Source organism: Amborella trichopoda, chromosome 8 (genome assembly GCF_054954075.1).
Source record: "Amborella trichopoda isolate Santa Cruz 75 chromosome 8, AtrichopodaSantaCruz75HAP2 v2.0, whole genome shotgun sequence".
NCBI classification, from domain to species: Eukaryota; Viridiplantae; Streptophyta; class Magnoliopsida; order Amborellales; family Amborellaceae; genus Amborella; species Amborella trichopoda.
Window position 1 is genome coordinate 6,765,415 of NC_142343.1, and position 17,765 is coordinate 6,783,179.

The following is a 17,765-nucleotide window of genomic DNA, read 5'->3' on the forward strand; positions in this document are numbered from 1 at the left end:
GTTAAAATCAAATAGATCTATAAACATATGAAAATCTTGAAAATGGACGGTGTAGATAATATGTTGTAAAATGCATTATTTTTTAGACTTAAAATCTTTTTATTTTTCATAGTTATATATCTCGAGATTCCAATGGATTTTTGAGGTGCATCCGTAGTTCTAGTTCATAAAGTTACATCCTTATATAAACTAGTTTCTGAAGGTAAATTGTCTCATTTATGGTATACAACCCCTTTTTCAAAAGTAAAGTTGCATCATTATATAATCGTTTTCCTAAAGGTAAATGGTCTCATTCATTTATGGTAGACAAACTTTTTCTTAAAGGTAAGGTCTCATTTACGGTATACAAACTTTTTCCTCAAGGTAAATGGTCTCATTTATGGTATACAATCCATTTTTCAAAAGGGTGCAGCTGGCATATGGACACATTCGTAGCTATAGAGGTAAGGTTCACTTTCAAATTTTATCATGGGATATAATTTTGATGTAAAATGTTTTTAAGATTATCTCAAAATTTATTTTTATAACTAATTATGAAATTTTAAATTTAAAAAATGGTTAAAATCAAGTAGATCTATAAACATATGAAAATCTTGAAAATGGACGGTGTAGATAATATGTTGTAAAATGCGTTATTTATGAGACTTCAAATCTTTTTTATTTTCATAGTCATACATCTCGATGTCGAGATGAACAATCAAACGGTTTTTCAACATTAAAACTATCTTTTTCGATAGATTTTTGAGGCGCATCTATAGTTCTACATTATAAGGTTGCATCCTATATAAACTTTTTCCTTTTCAAAAACATATATTATAGAGAAGTGAGCAATGATCCAATGCATCACTTGTATTATAGTATAATGTAACGACGCTTCTAGAAAACCATGTTTGTGGTATTTGTATGACCTCAAATTTTATTTACATACTCTTTTCATCTCAATAATCAATCCCCAAACAAAAAAAAGTTCAATTTGAACCCTAGATATGGTCAAAATGAGTACCCTCCAAATATGAATCTAGACCATTCATTATGTGAATTTCAGATCTTAGCCTTTATAAACTCGAAATCATTTTTTTTTTTTAACATCGTTCGTCTAATGATAATAAAGCCATCCAAAAAAATTGGAAATGAAAAAATCCTTCTAAAGCCTAGATCTAAGCATCTCACCAAAATGAACGGTTATTGTTAATTGGGCTAAATTTTTTTTTTCTAGGTTGTGTTTATAATTTTTAAATTTTTCTGTGATTGTTCATTAGAATGAAAAGAGTGTATATTTCAAAATTTGGATCAACAAAATGGCTATAGAAGTTTCGTGTATGTCGCAATTATTGCGAAGGCTTGCTAGTTTACACGATATTAATGTTTACTTGCGTTGCAACCGGTAACAAGAAAATATGAAATGATTTTGGCCATGGCATAGTGGCTATGCCATAGCACGAAGCCGACTTGGGAGCGAACTTTTTCAATGTCTTGACAACAAAGAGTGTTGCAATATCAATGGACATTAGGTTTTGCTCAACACAATGATGTGTTCACAAGAAAATTCTAGAAATGTGTTTAAAATGAGCAAAGTATTTGTGCCTTTAGGGAAATCAGAATCTATAATGTTTTGTCATTGAGCATGTTGCTTTTTTTCTTTTTTTTGTTTTGAAAGTTTTTCATTTCTTTACCCTTTAAGAGAGAAGCTGGGACCCCACCTGGCTACCCCATGTTGTACCATCCAGCCGTGATTGGAGGTGGATGCTATTCCTGTGGTACATTCACTATCACATCCCTTGATTGTTCTAAAACCTGAAAATCGGCCCTCAGATTGGCTATCTAGTGAGTCAATTTGGATCGGCAATTCTGATCTGGATTAATTGATTGTCTTTAAGATCACATTGAATCATTAAAACGTGGTTTGTATGACGTCTCAACTGTATATAATGAAAAGAAGGTGCACTACCAAATCGTGTCGAAAAATGTAGTTCTGGTATGGTATGGGGAAATTTTATGATAGCCTAAATCTACTTTTATCCAAAATTTAAAATATAAAGCTAAAAGAGGGGTGCATATTGAGTAGATCTATAAATATTTGAAAATCTTAAAAATTGATGGTTTAAATAATATTTTACACTATTTTGATGACTTGAAATCAATTTTTTTCTAATATGTACATTTCGAGTTGGAGATGAGCGATTGGAGGGGTTTTTAGGGTTGAATCAAACTTTTCTTGTGTATTTTTGTAGTCAGTCTTACTTCTGTAGTATAAGGTTAAGGTTGACTCATAAACTTTTTCCATCATTAAAAAGGAAAACCTTTATATAAGGTCCCAACCTTACGACTATAGATGTGGGATGCACATAAAAAAATCTAATAGAAAAGAATGTCATGAAGTTTAAAAGCCTTTCAATTGATCATCTAGACATCAAGATGTATAGATATAAAGAAAAAAAGAAATTAAAATCCTAAACATAGTGCATCTTATAACAAGTTATCTGGACTGTCTATTTTCAAGATTTTCAAATGTTTAGAAATCTGTTTGATCTGTACTATTTTTAGAATTTTAAATTTTGTAATTAAGGTTGAACATGGATTTTCAAGCTATTGTGAGGTTTTTCTGACCTAGAACTACATCTTCTGTCAATTTAAAGGCTGGCCTTATTTGTTGACACTTTTGCATGAAGTTTATGTGCCGCAAAATGCTTCAGATATAGTCATATGGGAGATTGAGTCAGATGGTCTGTATTCGGTGAAGTCAATGTATCACTTACTGTTTCATGACCACTGGAGGCGGTCCTTGCCTGAAATTGCTTGCATTTAGAAATGGTGCATACTGCTGAAAGTTCAAGCTTTTCTATGGGTGGCCGTGCAAGTAAAAATCCTCATTGTGGATAATCTTATCAAAAGGGGTAAAGTATTGCCGAATATTTGCTTATTCTGTAAGAGTAATGCAGAAACAGGGCCTCATATGTTTCTCCATTGCTCTTTTATCTTAAGAATTTGGCAGCAGGTTTTTGATAAATTGGGGATCACTATTGTTATGCCTACGAATGTGATTGGGGTTATTTCAAACTTGTTTGTAAGTTGGTTACCTAGAACTGGAATGGTTATTTGGCAGATTGCTAAGGGCATGATTTTATGGGATGTTTGGAAGGAAAGAAATTGAAGAATTTTTTACGGTATCGGCCTGCCTGTTGAGAGAATTTTAGAGAAAATATTGCATGCGATGTGGCTCTCATGCTCAGTTACTAAAGTTGGTAAAGATTTTTTGGAAATAGATGTTAAGAGAAATTTAGCGAATCTCTTTCATCTAGGAGTAGTGAAGAGTAGACCGAAGGGTGCCACCTATGGAAGAGTTTTTCAAACTCAATTTTAATGGAAGTTCGTTTGGAAACCTAAGCCTCGCTGGTTTTGGAGGTATTGTAAGAGAATGGAATAGAGTTGTAGTATTCTCCTTTTCAGGACTATTGGGGGAGAAAACGACAAACTTTGCTGAACTTATGGCGCTTTTCAATGGACTAAAACTCTTTGTAGACAAAATGGTGGGGACGTATTGTGTGGTGGAAGGGAATTTGTCGAATGTTATCAACTGGTATAATGGGATCCTAAAACCGCTATGGGAACATCGCTCTATCCTGCTGCAGAATTGGGACTTGTCTAGATCCTTCACATTTTCATTTGTTCATGTCTTTCGAGAGGCTAATGTTGTGGCAGACTATCTTGCTAAAGGTGGCTCTACCTTAACTGAGATTGTGGTCTCAAATTCTGTAATCTCTTTTTAGTCTTTGATCAATAAAATTACTTAACTTCGATCAAAAAAAAAAAAAAAGGTGATCACTTTATACAAACCTCACCCTACTAAAAAGTATAGAACACGTTAAATTAGGCTGTAATTGCTTCATTTTATGACCCGAATCACCGACTCCTCTGATAAAATGACCTAATTCTCTAACAAAGCTGAAGCGATTAAATTCCAGCAAAACTTAAAGGATTCTGGGCATTAAAAAAAAAAAATAGTTAGTCCCTCACAACTGTCGATTGTAATTGGCAATTGCGAACCCAGAGTGCTAATTAAAACTCCTCTATACACATTGCCATGGACAAAACAACGCTATCTCAAATAGATACTGAACGAACATGACCTAAAGAAGAGTCATTTCATAATAATAATAATAAAGAAGTGATAATAATAAAAAAGAAGTGAAAATATGCGATTTAGCCGTAAATGTTTGTTTATTTTGCTCTCCCAACGCTGTGTAGTAGCCATTGTTCAGCAACCCGGCCAGGTTGAAATGGAACAGACCGGGTTACTTGGACTTGGCCGCTTTGGGTGGTCAATAGGCTTGACTGTTTTAGCTTAAAAATAAAAATAAAAATGAATTTATAAAAATCTAAAAAATAATAAATTATTTATAATAGGTTTTTGTAATATTTTCTAAAAAAAAATAATAATCGGAGCTTAAGTCATTCTGAAGGGGCAGTGTGGTCCATTACTACTATAAATGAGGCTGGAGGTTTCAGAGACGTCCAAAGCCATAATATAATATTTTAGATATGGGAAAAGTTTATATAAGGTTGCACCCTTAAAATTTCGAATCACAAAAGCACCTCAAAAGTCTATTGGAAATGTTGTTTTAATGTTGAAAAAGCCTTCTAATCAATCATCTCGACATCGAGATATATGAATATGAATTTTTTTTTTTGAATCTAAAAAATAGTATATCTTGCAACACATTATCTAGACCGTCCATTTTCAAGATTTTTATATATTTATAGATCTACTTGATGTTAACCATTTTTAGAATCTAAAATTTTCTATTAGGTATGAAAATAGATTTTAAGATAATACTAAGAATCTTTTACAACAAAATTACATGTTATGATAAAATTTTAAGGTGCACCTTAATTGGATTGTTTAAGGTTGCAAACTTATAGAAACCTCGCCTTTTAGATATAAACCGTGTTAAAAAAACATCTCACACATTTTTCTCTAAACCCTATTTTCCAAAATTCCAAAGAAAATGATTTTGGAAAGTATACGATTTAAATCGCAAAGGAAAGTAGCACAATTACGTTTGCTTTACTGACTTACCGAGAAGTATGTTGTGAACCATGTTCCTCAGATATACATCGTAAAACGTGCCTCACATGCATCCTAAGTTTTTTTTCTTTTTTTTATTTATTTATTTACGGTAATTCAGTGGGGAAGACATGCTTCTATAGATATTTTTTAATTGTTTAAGAGTTAGTTTTTCGTAGGTATTAATGATGTGGTGTTGTGAACATGAAAACCACAACATGATGACTAGGGGTGTAGGGTTGCTACCACCACAACCCCAGCTCCCTTTTCCGTGTTTCCTAAATTTTAGATATAAAAAGCATCCCAAATCTGACAACAAGGTTGTTACATATGTACATGTTTTTAACTAGAGATAAATAATTATGAGATTATAAAAATTCGTAAAAATTATAAAAATTTACATTTATACTGTAAAAATGTAAATTTAGTTTCTAATAAAAATCTTTTTGGAGCCTAAGCGACAATCAATAGTTTACTAAAACGCATATTTAAATATCTTTATCCACATTTGAAATATAACAAAAGTTTATGTAAGATACAAGCTTATATTGTTGAAGTTAGGTGCATCTAAACAATTCACCAGAAAAAATGTTCCGATACTGGATACCCTCTAGTCGATCATCTCAAACTCAAGATGTATGGATATGAAAAGAAAAATGATTCTAAGTCTTGAAAATAGTTACATCTTGCAATATGTTATCTGGACCGTCCATTTTTAAGATTTTCAAGCATTCACTTATAATATTTGATCAATATTATTTTTAGAAATTTAAATTTTATAATTACGGTGTAAGATTAAAATTTGAAATCAGGCATCAACATTGTATCTTGTGATAGAATTTAAACGTGTGCCCTAATTTTATTGTTTAAGATATCATCGTATACAAATCTCACCTTTCTTATTATGTTTACGGGATTATATATTATGAGATTATTTATCTTTGTTACAAGAAAGACACAATTACTCATAGGCATTAGATGTCAAATTGGACGATTTGAGGTGTGTCATAAAATTTGATTTTTATTTTTCAAGTTTGAGACTAGTCAAGGATATTACTTACAACCACCTGATTTAAAATCTCACTTACAAGAATGATTGTAACCTAAAACAAATAGTCTCTTCATGTACTTTTGATGCGTTTACACATACATCCGGCTAACAAGGGAGAGTACTACGACACATGGTCGGCCCTAAAAAACATCGCTATGACGATTTATTCATCTATAATTTTTCGGATGGGCATTAGTGAACCCATGATCAACCCCATAAAATGGTTTGATTAAAGGCTCATAAAGTACCCTATTAATGCGTCCTCAGTGGCAAGCTCTGAATCGTCCATTTGAGAAACAATCCGATCTTATGCTTAAGAGCTCAATGGCTAAAGTACAATTTCGCGTTCAAAAAATGTTTTTTTCGATATGTAATTAGGCAGGTAAGAAATCCCCCCTCCCCCCAAAAAAAATTTAATTTGAACTAGTCATGATTCACAATAAGAAGATAAAACCTATTTAATTCTTCTCAAAAGAAAATAATTTTTCTCAAAAGAAAAAGAAGCAACCTCTTTAATTATATCTACTTAATTTAATACAAATAGTAAGAATTAATTATTTTTTATAAAAAGAGAAGGGTGAGTTTTATGTAAGATGCCCACCTTATTCTATACAAATAAGGGACCTTGTTTGAAGAGGCAGTTTGGTACTAAAAATCTTACGATGATTGGAAAATTCATGTTCAACTCTAATTATGAAATTTGAAATTAGAAAAATGGTACAAATTGAGTGCAGCTATAAATACTGATTTTGACAACTCTAATTATGAAATTAGAAATTAGAAAAATGGTGTAAATTGAGTGCAGCTATAAATACTTATTTTGAAAATAAATGGTGCAGATAACTTATTGGAAGATAAATTATTTTTATGACTTGAAATTTTAGTGTTTAAAAACTCATCGATCAGATCTGAAATCGGGAGATCCAAATCGAATGGTCCAGATAACTTATTGCAATATAAACTATTTTTATGACTTGAAATTTCTTTTATCTTTATACCAGATAACTTATTGCTATTCTTATGACTGATAAACTATTCTTAGGACTTGAAATTTCTTTTATCTTTATACCAGATAACTTATTGCTATTCTTATGACTTGAAATTTCTTTTATCTTTATGCTAGATAACTTATAGCTATTTTTATGACTTGAAATTTTATTTTCTTCATCTTTATACCATATGACTGATAAACTATTCATATAACTTGAAATTTCTTTTATCTTTATACCAGATAACGTATTGCTATTCTTATGACTTAAAATTTCTTTTATCTTTATACCATTGTTTAAAAACTCGCTATTCTTATGACTTTGAAATTTCTTTTATCTTTATACCATTGTTTAAAAACTCGCATGAAATCGAGAGATCAGAATCGAATCGCGTATTAGTGATACCGCTTGCATGGGTGAACTTATTGCTATTCTAACGGTTTGAAATTTCTTTAATCTTCATACAAGATAACTTATTGATGTTCTTATGATTTTTGTTAAAAACTCGCATGAAATCGGGAGATCCGAATCGAATCGGGTATTAGTTGTTACATAGTTATATATTTTTATAATAATATAATTACAAGTTTACGTTTTTAAATTATATACTTTTATAGATTTGGTTATTATTAATAATTATACATTGATAATCAAATCTTGTATTTTATTTTTTATTTATTTACATTATAAATTATATAATGTATTAATTTTATTATAGCTGTAAATAATTTTTTCTTAAAAAAATAGATGATATTATAAGACAAATTTTAAATTTATTCATACAGGGAAAAAACATCTCAATATTCGCATATTGAAGAAAAAAATGAAAATTCTTAATATAGTACCCGCATTTCTTATTGTATTATTAAGAAACAACATTTATAATGATTTTTAATGAACTTTGTTAGATTTTTTTAAGAATAAATCTGATCGATTCGGCCGATTTTCGATCCGAAACGCCAATTCACCGATCCAGATGGATTTTTGAAGTGCCTGATTCAAGACACCAATCCGTTTTCTAAACCATCGCTTTATACTAATCTCGAGGTCAAGATGATCAATTCCATACCAATGCAACGTGTCATATATCATACATACGTACTGTGTAATATAATCCTCCTTTCCAAATTAAAGATTTCACACTAATAATGTGCTGTTATTATATGAAATCAACAGTATTTTAAAGCATGGTGACATATGATAATCCTACGGTCAATGCCTCGTGTAAACGCACAAAGCAACGGCAAAGATTTAAGGGCTAAGTGCACAAGGGCGGAGGCGTAGATGAACAAAAGTTTGTGCAGTAGACATGAAGTAGTTGAAAGTTTGAGTAAGCAGGAGGGCCTGAAGACCAATGGCGTGCCCCATAATTTATCCTCTTTATTCCATTTTTTTTCCATTTTTAACAACAAACAATAAATAATTAAACCCAATATATGAAAAGTTGGGTCACCTGTTTAAAGATTTTATGTTCATATTTCATATCCATTAACTTCTCCCTCCAAATCTCAAAGTTTGGTCACCTAGTTACCATATATTCAAAAACATTTCTCTTTCTCTCTCTACACGATATGCTAAAAAACATCTCTCTCTCTACGCCATATGTTAAACAACATAACACTCTCTCTCTACATATGTTCAACAACATAGCTCTCTCTCTCGACACCATATGTTAAAAAACATATATCTCTCTCTCTATTTCCTCTATCTCCTCTGCCCCCAACTCTCTCTCTCTCTCTCTTCTGTACCCTTAATTTTTGGACAAAAAGAGGTAACCCCAAGAGCGTGAAAAGGTTGGTGAACTGCTAAACTGCCCATACCCTAAGTCAAAAGACCCAAATACCAAATAACCCTTCACCTTGGTTTTTATACTTCATTTCTTCACGTCCCCCCCACTCCAAGTTTCCCTCTCTCTCTCCAACTGCCATGAAACTATACCCAAGAAAAAATTCAGGCGATATGCCCGAAACCATAGTGTCCGATCTTGAAGGGTCTTTGCTTAAGGAACCTGACCCATTCTCCTATTTGATGCTTGTTGCCTTTGAGGCCTCTGGGGTCCTACGATTTGCTTTCTTATTGCTGGTTTGGCCTTTGGGCCGTGTCCTAGACATGGTTGGCTTGGGAGATGTTGGCCTCAGGCTCATGGTTTTTGTTGCCATGGCTGGGATTCGAGAATCCGAGATCGAAGCTGTGGCTCGTGCTGTTCTTCCAAAGTTTTACATGGATGATCTAGACATGGAGGCATGGAGGGTGTTTAGCTCTTATGGGAGGAAGGTGGTGGTGACCAAGAGCCCTAGGGTTTTGGTCGAGTGGTTCGCGAAGGAGCACCTGCGAGCCGACGACGTTGTTGGGGGTGAGCTTGTGGTGAACCGGTTCGGGCTGGCGACCGGGTTCTTTGCAGACCATGGTTGCTCTACTGATGAACGCGTTCGGAAATTGTTTTGTGGTGAGAGCCCTGATGTTGGTCAAGGCAGGCTACCGTGTTGCTCCTCTGTTCAATCCTTGTGCAAGGTGAGTGCTAGAGGTGCTCTCGTGCAAAACACATACACACACATGCATGTGAACACCCCAACCGAACCGTGTATGCAATGCATGAATGAATACATTGACACACGTACCGCACGCACCTACACTCGGGTGAAACATGTAACACGTGCATGGACATTGCTAGGTTCCCATCCTCTTCCTCATCTGGTTAACATGGCTGATTCTTGCTCTGCAGGAGCACTTGTATGCACCCTTCTCTGATGGCAAAGCATACGACCTCCCACTCTCGAAGCCGCCTCCTGTGATATTCCATGATGGTCGATTAGTCCGTCGCCCGACTCCCTCTACCGCCCTCCTCATCCTCCTCTGGCTGCCTCTCGGTGCCCTCCTGGCGGCCATCAGAATACTGGTGGGCCTCCTCCTCCCAATCCAAGCCATTCCCCACATCGTCAACCTCTTTGGTGGCAGCATCATCTTCAAAGGCACCCCACCACCCCCGAACTCCGGCATCCTCTTTGTGTGCACCCACCGCACCCTGATGGATCCTGTGGTCTTATCGGTCGTCCTAGGTCGCAGAGTTGCTGCTGTCACATATTCGATTTCTCGACTGTCGGAGATCCTATCTCCAATCCCGACGGTGAGGCTCTCTAGAGACCGCCGTGTCGATGGCGAACGAATCAAACAGGCCTTGTCAGAGGGCGACCTCGTCGTCTGCCCCGAGGGAACCACATGCAGGGAGCCCTTCCTTCTAAGGTTTAGTGCCTTGTTCGCTGAGCTTACAGACCGGATTGTCCCAGTAGGGATGAACTACCGGGTCGGCTTCTTTCATGCCACCACCGCCCGAGGTTACAAGGCCATGGACCCAATCTTCTTCTTCATGAACCCCAGGCCTGTGTATGAGGTGACATTCTTGAACCAGTTGCCCGAGGAGCTCACTTGCTCCGGGGGTAAAAGTGCCCATGACGTCGCGAACCACGTGCAGAGGATTCTAGCGTCTACGCTAGGGTTCGAGTGCACAAGCCTCACCCGGAAGGACAAGTATCGGGTGCTCGCCGGAAACGATGGCACCGTCCCGGATTCAAAGGATTACGGTGGCCGGATTCTCAAGTTGGTGGACACTTTGATACAACACTAGCTCTGGAGACATTCATTGTATATATGCCCACATGTTTGTGCTCCTTATATAATTTTTCTTAATTTTTTCGATAATTTGATTGGTTTTTTTTTTGGTATGGTCGATAAATGGATAGTTTGATAGGTCTTACGATAATTCTTCTTATTGGATTTGTCTTAAGTCTTTGAAAGTGGGGAAGGCCGCCCTTGAACAATATTTGAAGTTGTAATAGAGTGGTTTTGCATCATTTTGGGTGACAATTAAATGCATTCTTTCTAATTGTATATTCTCCTACAAATACCTTTTTTTTTTCGTGGTTTTTCTTTTCTAAGTAATTTGGGTAAGGAACGGACAAAAACAAGAGAAAATCATTCAAACGAAAAAAGAGATGTGACATAACATATGGTCCATATTTTGGGCCATATCACTCTTTGTGCCAAATATCTTCGTATGAGAAAAGACTCCTAGCTTGATGAAACAATCGGATAGGGCCGGCAATGGATCTAGACCCGACGCGGGACCTGTCGGGTATACCCGACACGGGCCAGTGTATGGGTCCAAACCTTGGTCCCATAGATAGGATCCGGGTTTTTCATAACGGACCCAAAGATTCTTGAGTACGGGTCCATGTACTAGCCGACGTGCCCTATACCCGACCTGTGACCCGAAAGTTTTCACCCTTTTTGAAATCTACCATTCATTATATAGCAAATCCCCTCATATCACGTGGAACTAAAAGATCTTCTCACCTACGGAGAAGTAAGTATGAAGTGATAAGAAGAGAGAGGATGTTGTCTACTGGAAGATTAGCTCCACATCAATGGGAATAGAAAGAAATAAGTGGGTCAAGTTCTATAAAAGCAGAGGCATTGGAGCGCTTGGGGCAATGATGCAGCCAGTGAGGTAAAACCGAGGCGCATCAATTGCTGGTTGAAAACTATTTCCAAACTGGGCTAGTGTCGGGTACGGGTCCTGATCCCTCTATTCGAGGACATTCTCAAACCAAATTTGAATTATTATTATTATATTTAGTTTTTTCGTTAGTAAGGCACTACCCTAAAGCTTGGAGCACTGCCCTACTAATGAAATAACTAAAAGAATTCGGACCCAGGATTCCATCCTCAAATAGAAGGGCAATTTTGGAAAAAAACAATAAAAGAATTCGGACCCAGGATTCCATCCTCAAATAGAAGGGCAATTTTGGAAAAAAACAAAAAAAGTCAGTTAGTTTGCAATTTGCTACAATCATCTCTATTGCGAGTCTCATAGATCTAAAAAAGAAAAAGGAATTCTCATATCAACCCTTTAATGGATAAAAGAGCATTCAGTGAGGAACATTTTCACCAAATTTTATTAAAATTTTCCTGTCGTCTATCTGTTTGATGAACAAATTTAAGAGAATTGACCTCCATGTATAAGAAAACTGGTCAAATCTAATACAAATGACTGGAATTTCAACCATAGGTTTATGCTGCCTCAAGGCAAATTCTCATAAAATTTTATCTTCATATAATAAAGTTGATGTATGGAACATTTGTCAAGCCATCAGGCATTCCTTGATGTCGACAATATAGGAAATTAGGTCAAGTAAAATCCATGACTCAAAACTTTGGATTTAAACTTACAATGTCTTTGATTACGAATCAATTTATTGTCAATTTGAGGAAAATTGTTTTTCCTTTATTGTCAATCAATTTATTGTCAATATAGTACGGGGTTTTTTTTTTTCCTTTATCAAGTATGGGTTTTTGTTTTTGTTTTTCTTTTTTCAGGTAAATCAATGGGGAATACAGGCCCTTGGCCATTTTTAAAAGTAGCCAAATGCGTAAGTGAGAATGAAAATCAAGACCGGTAGCTGAAGCTCAGGTGGTGCTACCACCACAACCTCAACCCCACTCTTGCTTATGGGTTATTAGTTAGTCTACACGGCATTATTTGACCAATGGTGGATAGATCCTGACCTCTATGTATAAGAAAGGAGGTCAAATCGAATCAAATTGATTAAAACTTTAATTATATGCATATGATGCCTTGAATAACACTTCTCTAGGATTCCGTCTAAATGTGGGAAATTTGGTTTATAGACTGTTGGTCAAGCCATAAGGTATTCCTTGACCAATGTTGGGTAAAAATCTTGAACCCTAATGTATGAGAAATGGGATTAAATCAAGTTTAGATGGCTTGACACTTTTGAATTAGGCTTATAATGGCCTGAATATCATTTCCTCCCAATTTAATCTCAATTGAACTAAGTTAGTTTATGAACCATTGGACAAGCCATAAGGTGTTTTTCTAACAAAAAATGGATAAAATTTTGACCTCTCGTATATAAGAAAGGGGATTAGAGCAAATCAAAATGACTTAGAACATTAAACTTAAACTGCCGAGCTCTAAGGCACTCTTGAGGCCGATGGCGAACTAGAAGGGGCATTAAACTGCAACCAATCTTCATGATGGTTTTTTTTTTTTGGGTGAGTCAATGGGGGAATTGAGCCTAGGACGTAGTATTGCAAATCGTCAAGCGCTAACCAATTAAGCCCCGGCTCTTTTCCACATCTTCATGAAATTTGATATGTAGCTTTAGGAGCATGATGTCCAACTACTTGCGAAATTACAGATTGGTATGGGCTCATTTTAATGAGTTTCGGATTGGATCATTGCCACGCCTATTCGAGTGGTGGCCAAGCAATCTATCCTGTTAAACAAATAAAAAAACACATCATACACGATCCTCTCTTTAAGAAACTTCATATATGGGCTTCATCTCATCCCACCCTTGTGAAGTTCCAGATCCAATCTGGGCTCATTTTACTGGATTTTGTACTCGGCTAGTCACTAGGGCTAATGGATTCGGGACTCAGCTTATAGAGTGGAGACTAAGATTCTTTAGCCTATTTAATCTATATTTAATTGAATTGAGGTCCAATTTTATGAAAACCTAGATTATGGGCACATTACACGCCTACATTAAAAGCTTTATGGGACCAAACTCCCTATAGAGGGGCAACGAGGCTTTACAGCCATGCTCAATCGTCTTATCTTCATACTTCAACTATTTAGAAAGTTGTTTAAGGTATGCTTTGATTTTATGATCCAAAATGCACTTAAACAATTAGGTCAATGTCCCATTAGGTTGTTGACCTACCTTTTTAAGTCTTTTTATTCCCATTTTACTCCTAATTCGAAAGTCGGACTTTTGAATTGGCCAATAACAAAAATATTGATATATTTGGGCGGTACAAAAGTTAATTTTTTTTATATTTGGGTGGTTCGGAGTCTAACTTGCAAATCACCCAAAATACAAAAAAATATGCATTGGGGTGGTTCATTGAAATCACTCAATACTGAGTCTTTTTTGTTTTTTGTTTTTAATTTAGTTTTTTTATTTTTTAATTTTATTTTAGGCAGTGCAAAAGTTAGAGTTTTGAACCATCCACGCCACTTCTTTTTCTTTTTTGGATGGTATAAAAGTTGGTCTTTTCAACTCTTAAATCACATATTTCATAATCAAATTCTTTTATTTTGGGCGTTTGAAAGTTTCACTTTCGAATTGGTGTGAATTGGAAATAGAAATATCTTAAAATAAAGGACCTTGACATAATACGACTCAAAATATGGACCATGGTAGTGCCACGTCTTTTTTCCAATTCACACGTAAATTTGCCTAGAAAAAAAATGTAGAGAGGAAACGAAGCTTTCATATAGTACGAAAAAATCTACAATCTATCTCCCAAAAACTTCATGCTCATATAAGATTGAAGCAAAAACTGAAGATGGCCACTTATTCACCTTATTGAATTGGCATTAAATATAATTGAAGAAACCTAAAATCATGATTTTAGAACAAGTGTCGAATTTCTGTCCATTAAATCCTTGGAAGACACACCCTTATCGCTCTTTTTAAACGAGCTCCATTACGATTTCTCTTCCGCCTTAAGTGCCATTTGATAGCCTCTTCAATGGTGTGAGGAGAATGCATCATTAGCTCTTCATGGATACAGGATTTCAGCCCACTTAAGTACCGGGCCACTAGCTTATCATCACTGTCATACAAATTTAAGCGGCTTAACAATTTGTAAAATTGTTGTGTAATCGGTAATCCTGAGAAGATGTTGTTGCGGGAGCCCTTTGCTCGTTTACCATTGGACGAAGTTCTTGGTTGGATTGTTGAGACCCTCCAAGGAAGCTTGTCTATGAGACTGTCTTCGTGGAGGCATCACATAGTGTAGTTTCAAAGGGATTGAATTTCAAGTTCTTCCTGCTTTGATACTAACTTGATGCAGGCCGGCGACTGCGAGATGTTGCAAGGAATCTCTCAACCGCACCTCCAAGACGCCTTCAAGCGAATAGGGGTCTACAACCCCGTCCTCACTGAATCCTACCTGGATGGCTTAGTGGATCTACCACCAAGTTTTGTATGACTGGATTTTCGTAATCGTTTCAACGAGAAGGGCGACCAGTAGTTACATGTAAAAAGTTACCTGCTCGGCATCTCCATGCTACGGGATAAGCCAATACCCCTAAAGGCTTTATTCGATCACTGTCTCGCAGGTACAATAATTTTGTAAGAGATTATCCGAATGCCTCCTGTCGAGAGATGTTATGAAAGTTTGTGATGCATTATCGGGCCACTAAACCATACCCAATTTCCCTCGGTGAACTGGCGGCGCTCAAGAAAACTCATGATGAACCATTCATGAAATTTGTAGACAGATTCAACAGTGAGGCTGCCCCAGTCCAACAATGTCCAATGGTAGAACACACGAAAATTAATCTCATACCCCAAAATGCCAACCTCGAGTCTAAGAATTTCTTCTGCCATGGTAGCATCCCCCGGACCTTCCACATCATGTTGGAAAGGGTCGAGTTGTATAAGAGGACTAAATGCCTCACAATCGGTACCAAGCCGGTTGAAAATCAAAAGATTACTTAGCACCCAAGAGCAATAAACAGAACAAAACCACAAGAAGCCGGTGAGGTGAATCAAACCATCCTCAACCACACTAGCACAAAGGGTCAATATCCCCAGCATGGACAAATCAGAAAACAAATTATCAAGCCAAGACAGATAATAGAATTAAGCCATACAATATGAATATGTTATTAATAATTTTTCTAAGCATAGTTTCTCTTTGAAATTGACATACTAGTTTTCAAGGATTTATACTCTAATTAGGCTTACCTTTGGTATAAATAAGTCACAGTCACCCCTAGCCTTCATATGTCAAATCTAATTTCTTAGTTTTTGTCGCAAAATCCTCTTTTGAAATTGTGAATTTGTCAATTATATATTTGTTTTTGTGAGTGTGTAAGCGTGCACGCGCATGTTATATAATTATATATACATTTTGCGATCATCTTTATCCCAATTATTTGGGGGAACCGGGGTGTCAGTTAACAATTTATAACTATATATAACCATATATACACTTGACTGCTACAGTATCAGTCAATGGTCCAGATTGAATATGGGCCGATCTGACGGTCACGACTTTATTTTGTATTTAAATTTTTATTTATTTTTTAAAAATTCAAATCACTTGAAAATTTAGATGTAGATTCTAATCATTAAGGCACACCTAATAAAAATATTAAAAAAATAATTCAAAAAGTATAAATTGACCAAAATACCTTTGAAAAGCTTTTGACGGTATTTTGGGCAATTTATATTTTCTAATTATTTTTTAAATATTTTTATTAGATTATGCTATTTTTTAAAAATAAACGCTCAAAATTTCAAGCGATTTAGATTTATATAAAAAAAATGAAAATTCAAATACGAATGAGGTCGTGACTATTGGATTGCGCTTATATTCAATTTGGGCCACTGGCTAACACTGTAGCTATCAGCCCATGGGCTGACATGATCTTTTTCCTATATATATATATATATATTTATTTATTTGTTTATTTATTTGTTTTATTGGGGATAGGATATCTAATCCATCTTAAAACTTTATTAAGAGGTTTATAGTTAATAACTAATCGAGGGACTCCTCGTTCTTTCTCAGCATTTTTATTGACATAAAAAGCTGCACAACTCCAAGGTGATGAGCTTGGTCGTATTGACTTTTTTGTTTGGAGGTCATCAATTTCTTTTCTACACATGTCTACTAAAGTAGTGTTCATTTGTATTGGTCTAGCTTTTGTAGGTATTTATTTTTCATCAAATCTTTGTTCGTATGGTAGACTAATACTGTGCTTTTTCCTTTCCCAAAAAGCATTGGGATGTTCATTGCATATAGAGGTTTCTATTTGTTGTTGGATTGATTGAATCTTTTGTTGGATCAAAGGATCTCGTATTTGTTCTTCTATATATTTATATTTAATTTCTTGTTTTAAAGTACAAAGAAATTTTTCTTTATTCTGTAACTGGCTTTCGACATTATTGATTTCTTTTAATTTTGGTTTATGAATAAAGTGAAAGTGTATTGGTACATTTTGATAATTCAAAGATATTCCTGTTTGATCTATTGATAAAGGATATAAGAGTGTAAGAAATGAGACTCCAAGTATAACTGCTTGACTTAATCCTTTAACCATAATAAATGGTGTATTAATACATTGATGGTTATTACAGATAGAAGCATTAGATAATTTATTATTGATAAAGAGTCTACTACCATCTGCTGTATTTAAGATTTGAGTTGTTTTGTCAAAATATTTTGAAGGTACTAAACCTTCATTGATGCAATTAAGGTCAGCCCCTGAATCTATTAAGGCTGAGGTTTGAAAGCTATAATCTTTTGCTACAATTTTCTTGACTTGAACAAACCATTTTTGAATCATAATTTTATCTATTAAATTAACAGAGGTAATTGTTACCAGATGAGGTTTGGCTTCTGAAGTTTCTGGTATATCTTCTGGTAGATCAGGATCATATGTCATAAGCTGATCGAATTCTAGTTCATCTGTATCTGTCTCTGGTTGAGATAGATTTTGTAATTCTAAAGTCTTAATTCTATTTTTTAATTGATATACTTCTTTTTTGACTTCTTTGATTTCTTGCTTTAAGTCTGAAATAGAAGGTTCTTTATGTTGAGAAGTATGTTGTTCACT

At 35.1% G+C, this 17,765-nt stretch overlaps 2 protein-coding genes and 1 pseudogene across 2 annotated transcripts; all 3 read left to right on the forward strand.

Annotated features, from left to right (window-relative positions):
• The first annotated feature begins 3,332 nt into the window (after positions 1-3,332).
• On the forward strand, positions 3,333-3,767 carry LOC105420789 (uncharacterized). The gene has a single exon (XM_011625871.1). It carries the CDS (start codon positions 3,333-3,335, stop codon positions 3,765-3,767), a length of 435 nt encoding a protein of 144 aa, XP_011624173.1.
• Positions 3,768-8,978: 5,211 nt separating this feature from the next.
• Positions 8,979-10,990, forward strand: LOC148780743 (glycerol-3-phosphate acyltransferase 5-like). The gene is made up of 2 exons (XM_088845629.1): positions 8,979-9,616; positions 9,828-10,990. Exons 1-2 carry the CDS (start codon positions 9,032-9,034, stop codon positions 10,725-10,727), a joined length of 1,485 nt encoding a protein of 494 aa, XP_088701755.1. The 5' UTR covers positions 8,979-9,031; the 3' UTR covers positions 10,728-10,990.
• A 584-nt stretch (positions 10,991-11,574) lies between these two features.
• LOC148780744 (U4 spliceosomal RNA) lies at positions 11,575-11,731 on the forward strand (annotated as a pseudogene).
• The last annotated feature ends 6,034 nt before the right edge of the window (positions 11,732-17,765 follow it).

Coding starts and splice junctions, on each gene's coding strand:
- LOC105420789 (XM_011625871.1), top strand. CDS start 3,333: ATGGAAGAGTTTTTCAAACTCAATTTTAATGGAAGTTCGTTTGGAAAC.
- LOC148780743 (XM_088845629.1), top strand. CDS start 9,032: ATGAAACTATACCCAAGAAAAAATTCAGGCGATATGCCCGAAACCATA. Junction 9,617..9,827: donor CTGTTCAATCCTTGTGCAAG/GTGAGTGCTAGA, acceptor CTTGCTCTGCAG/GAGCACTTGTATGCACCCTT.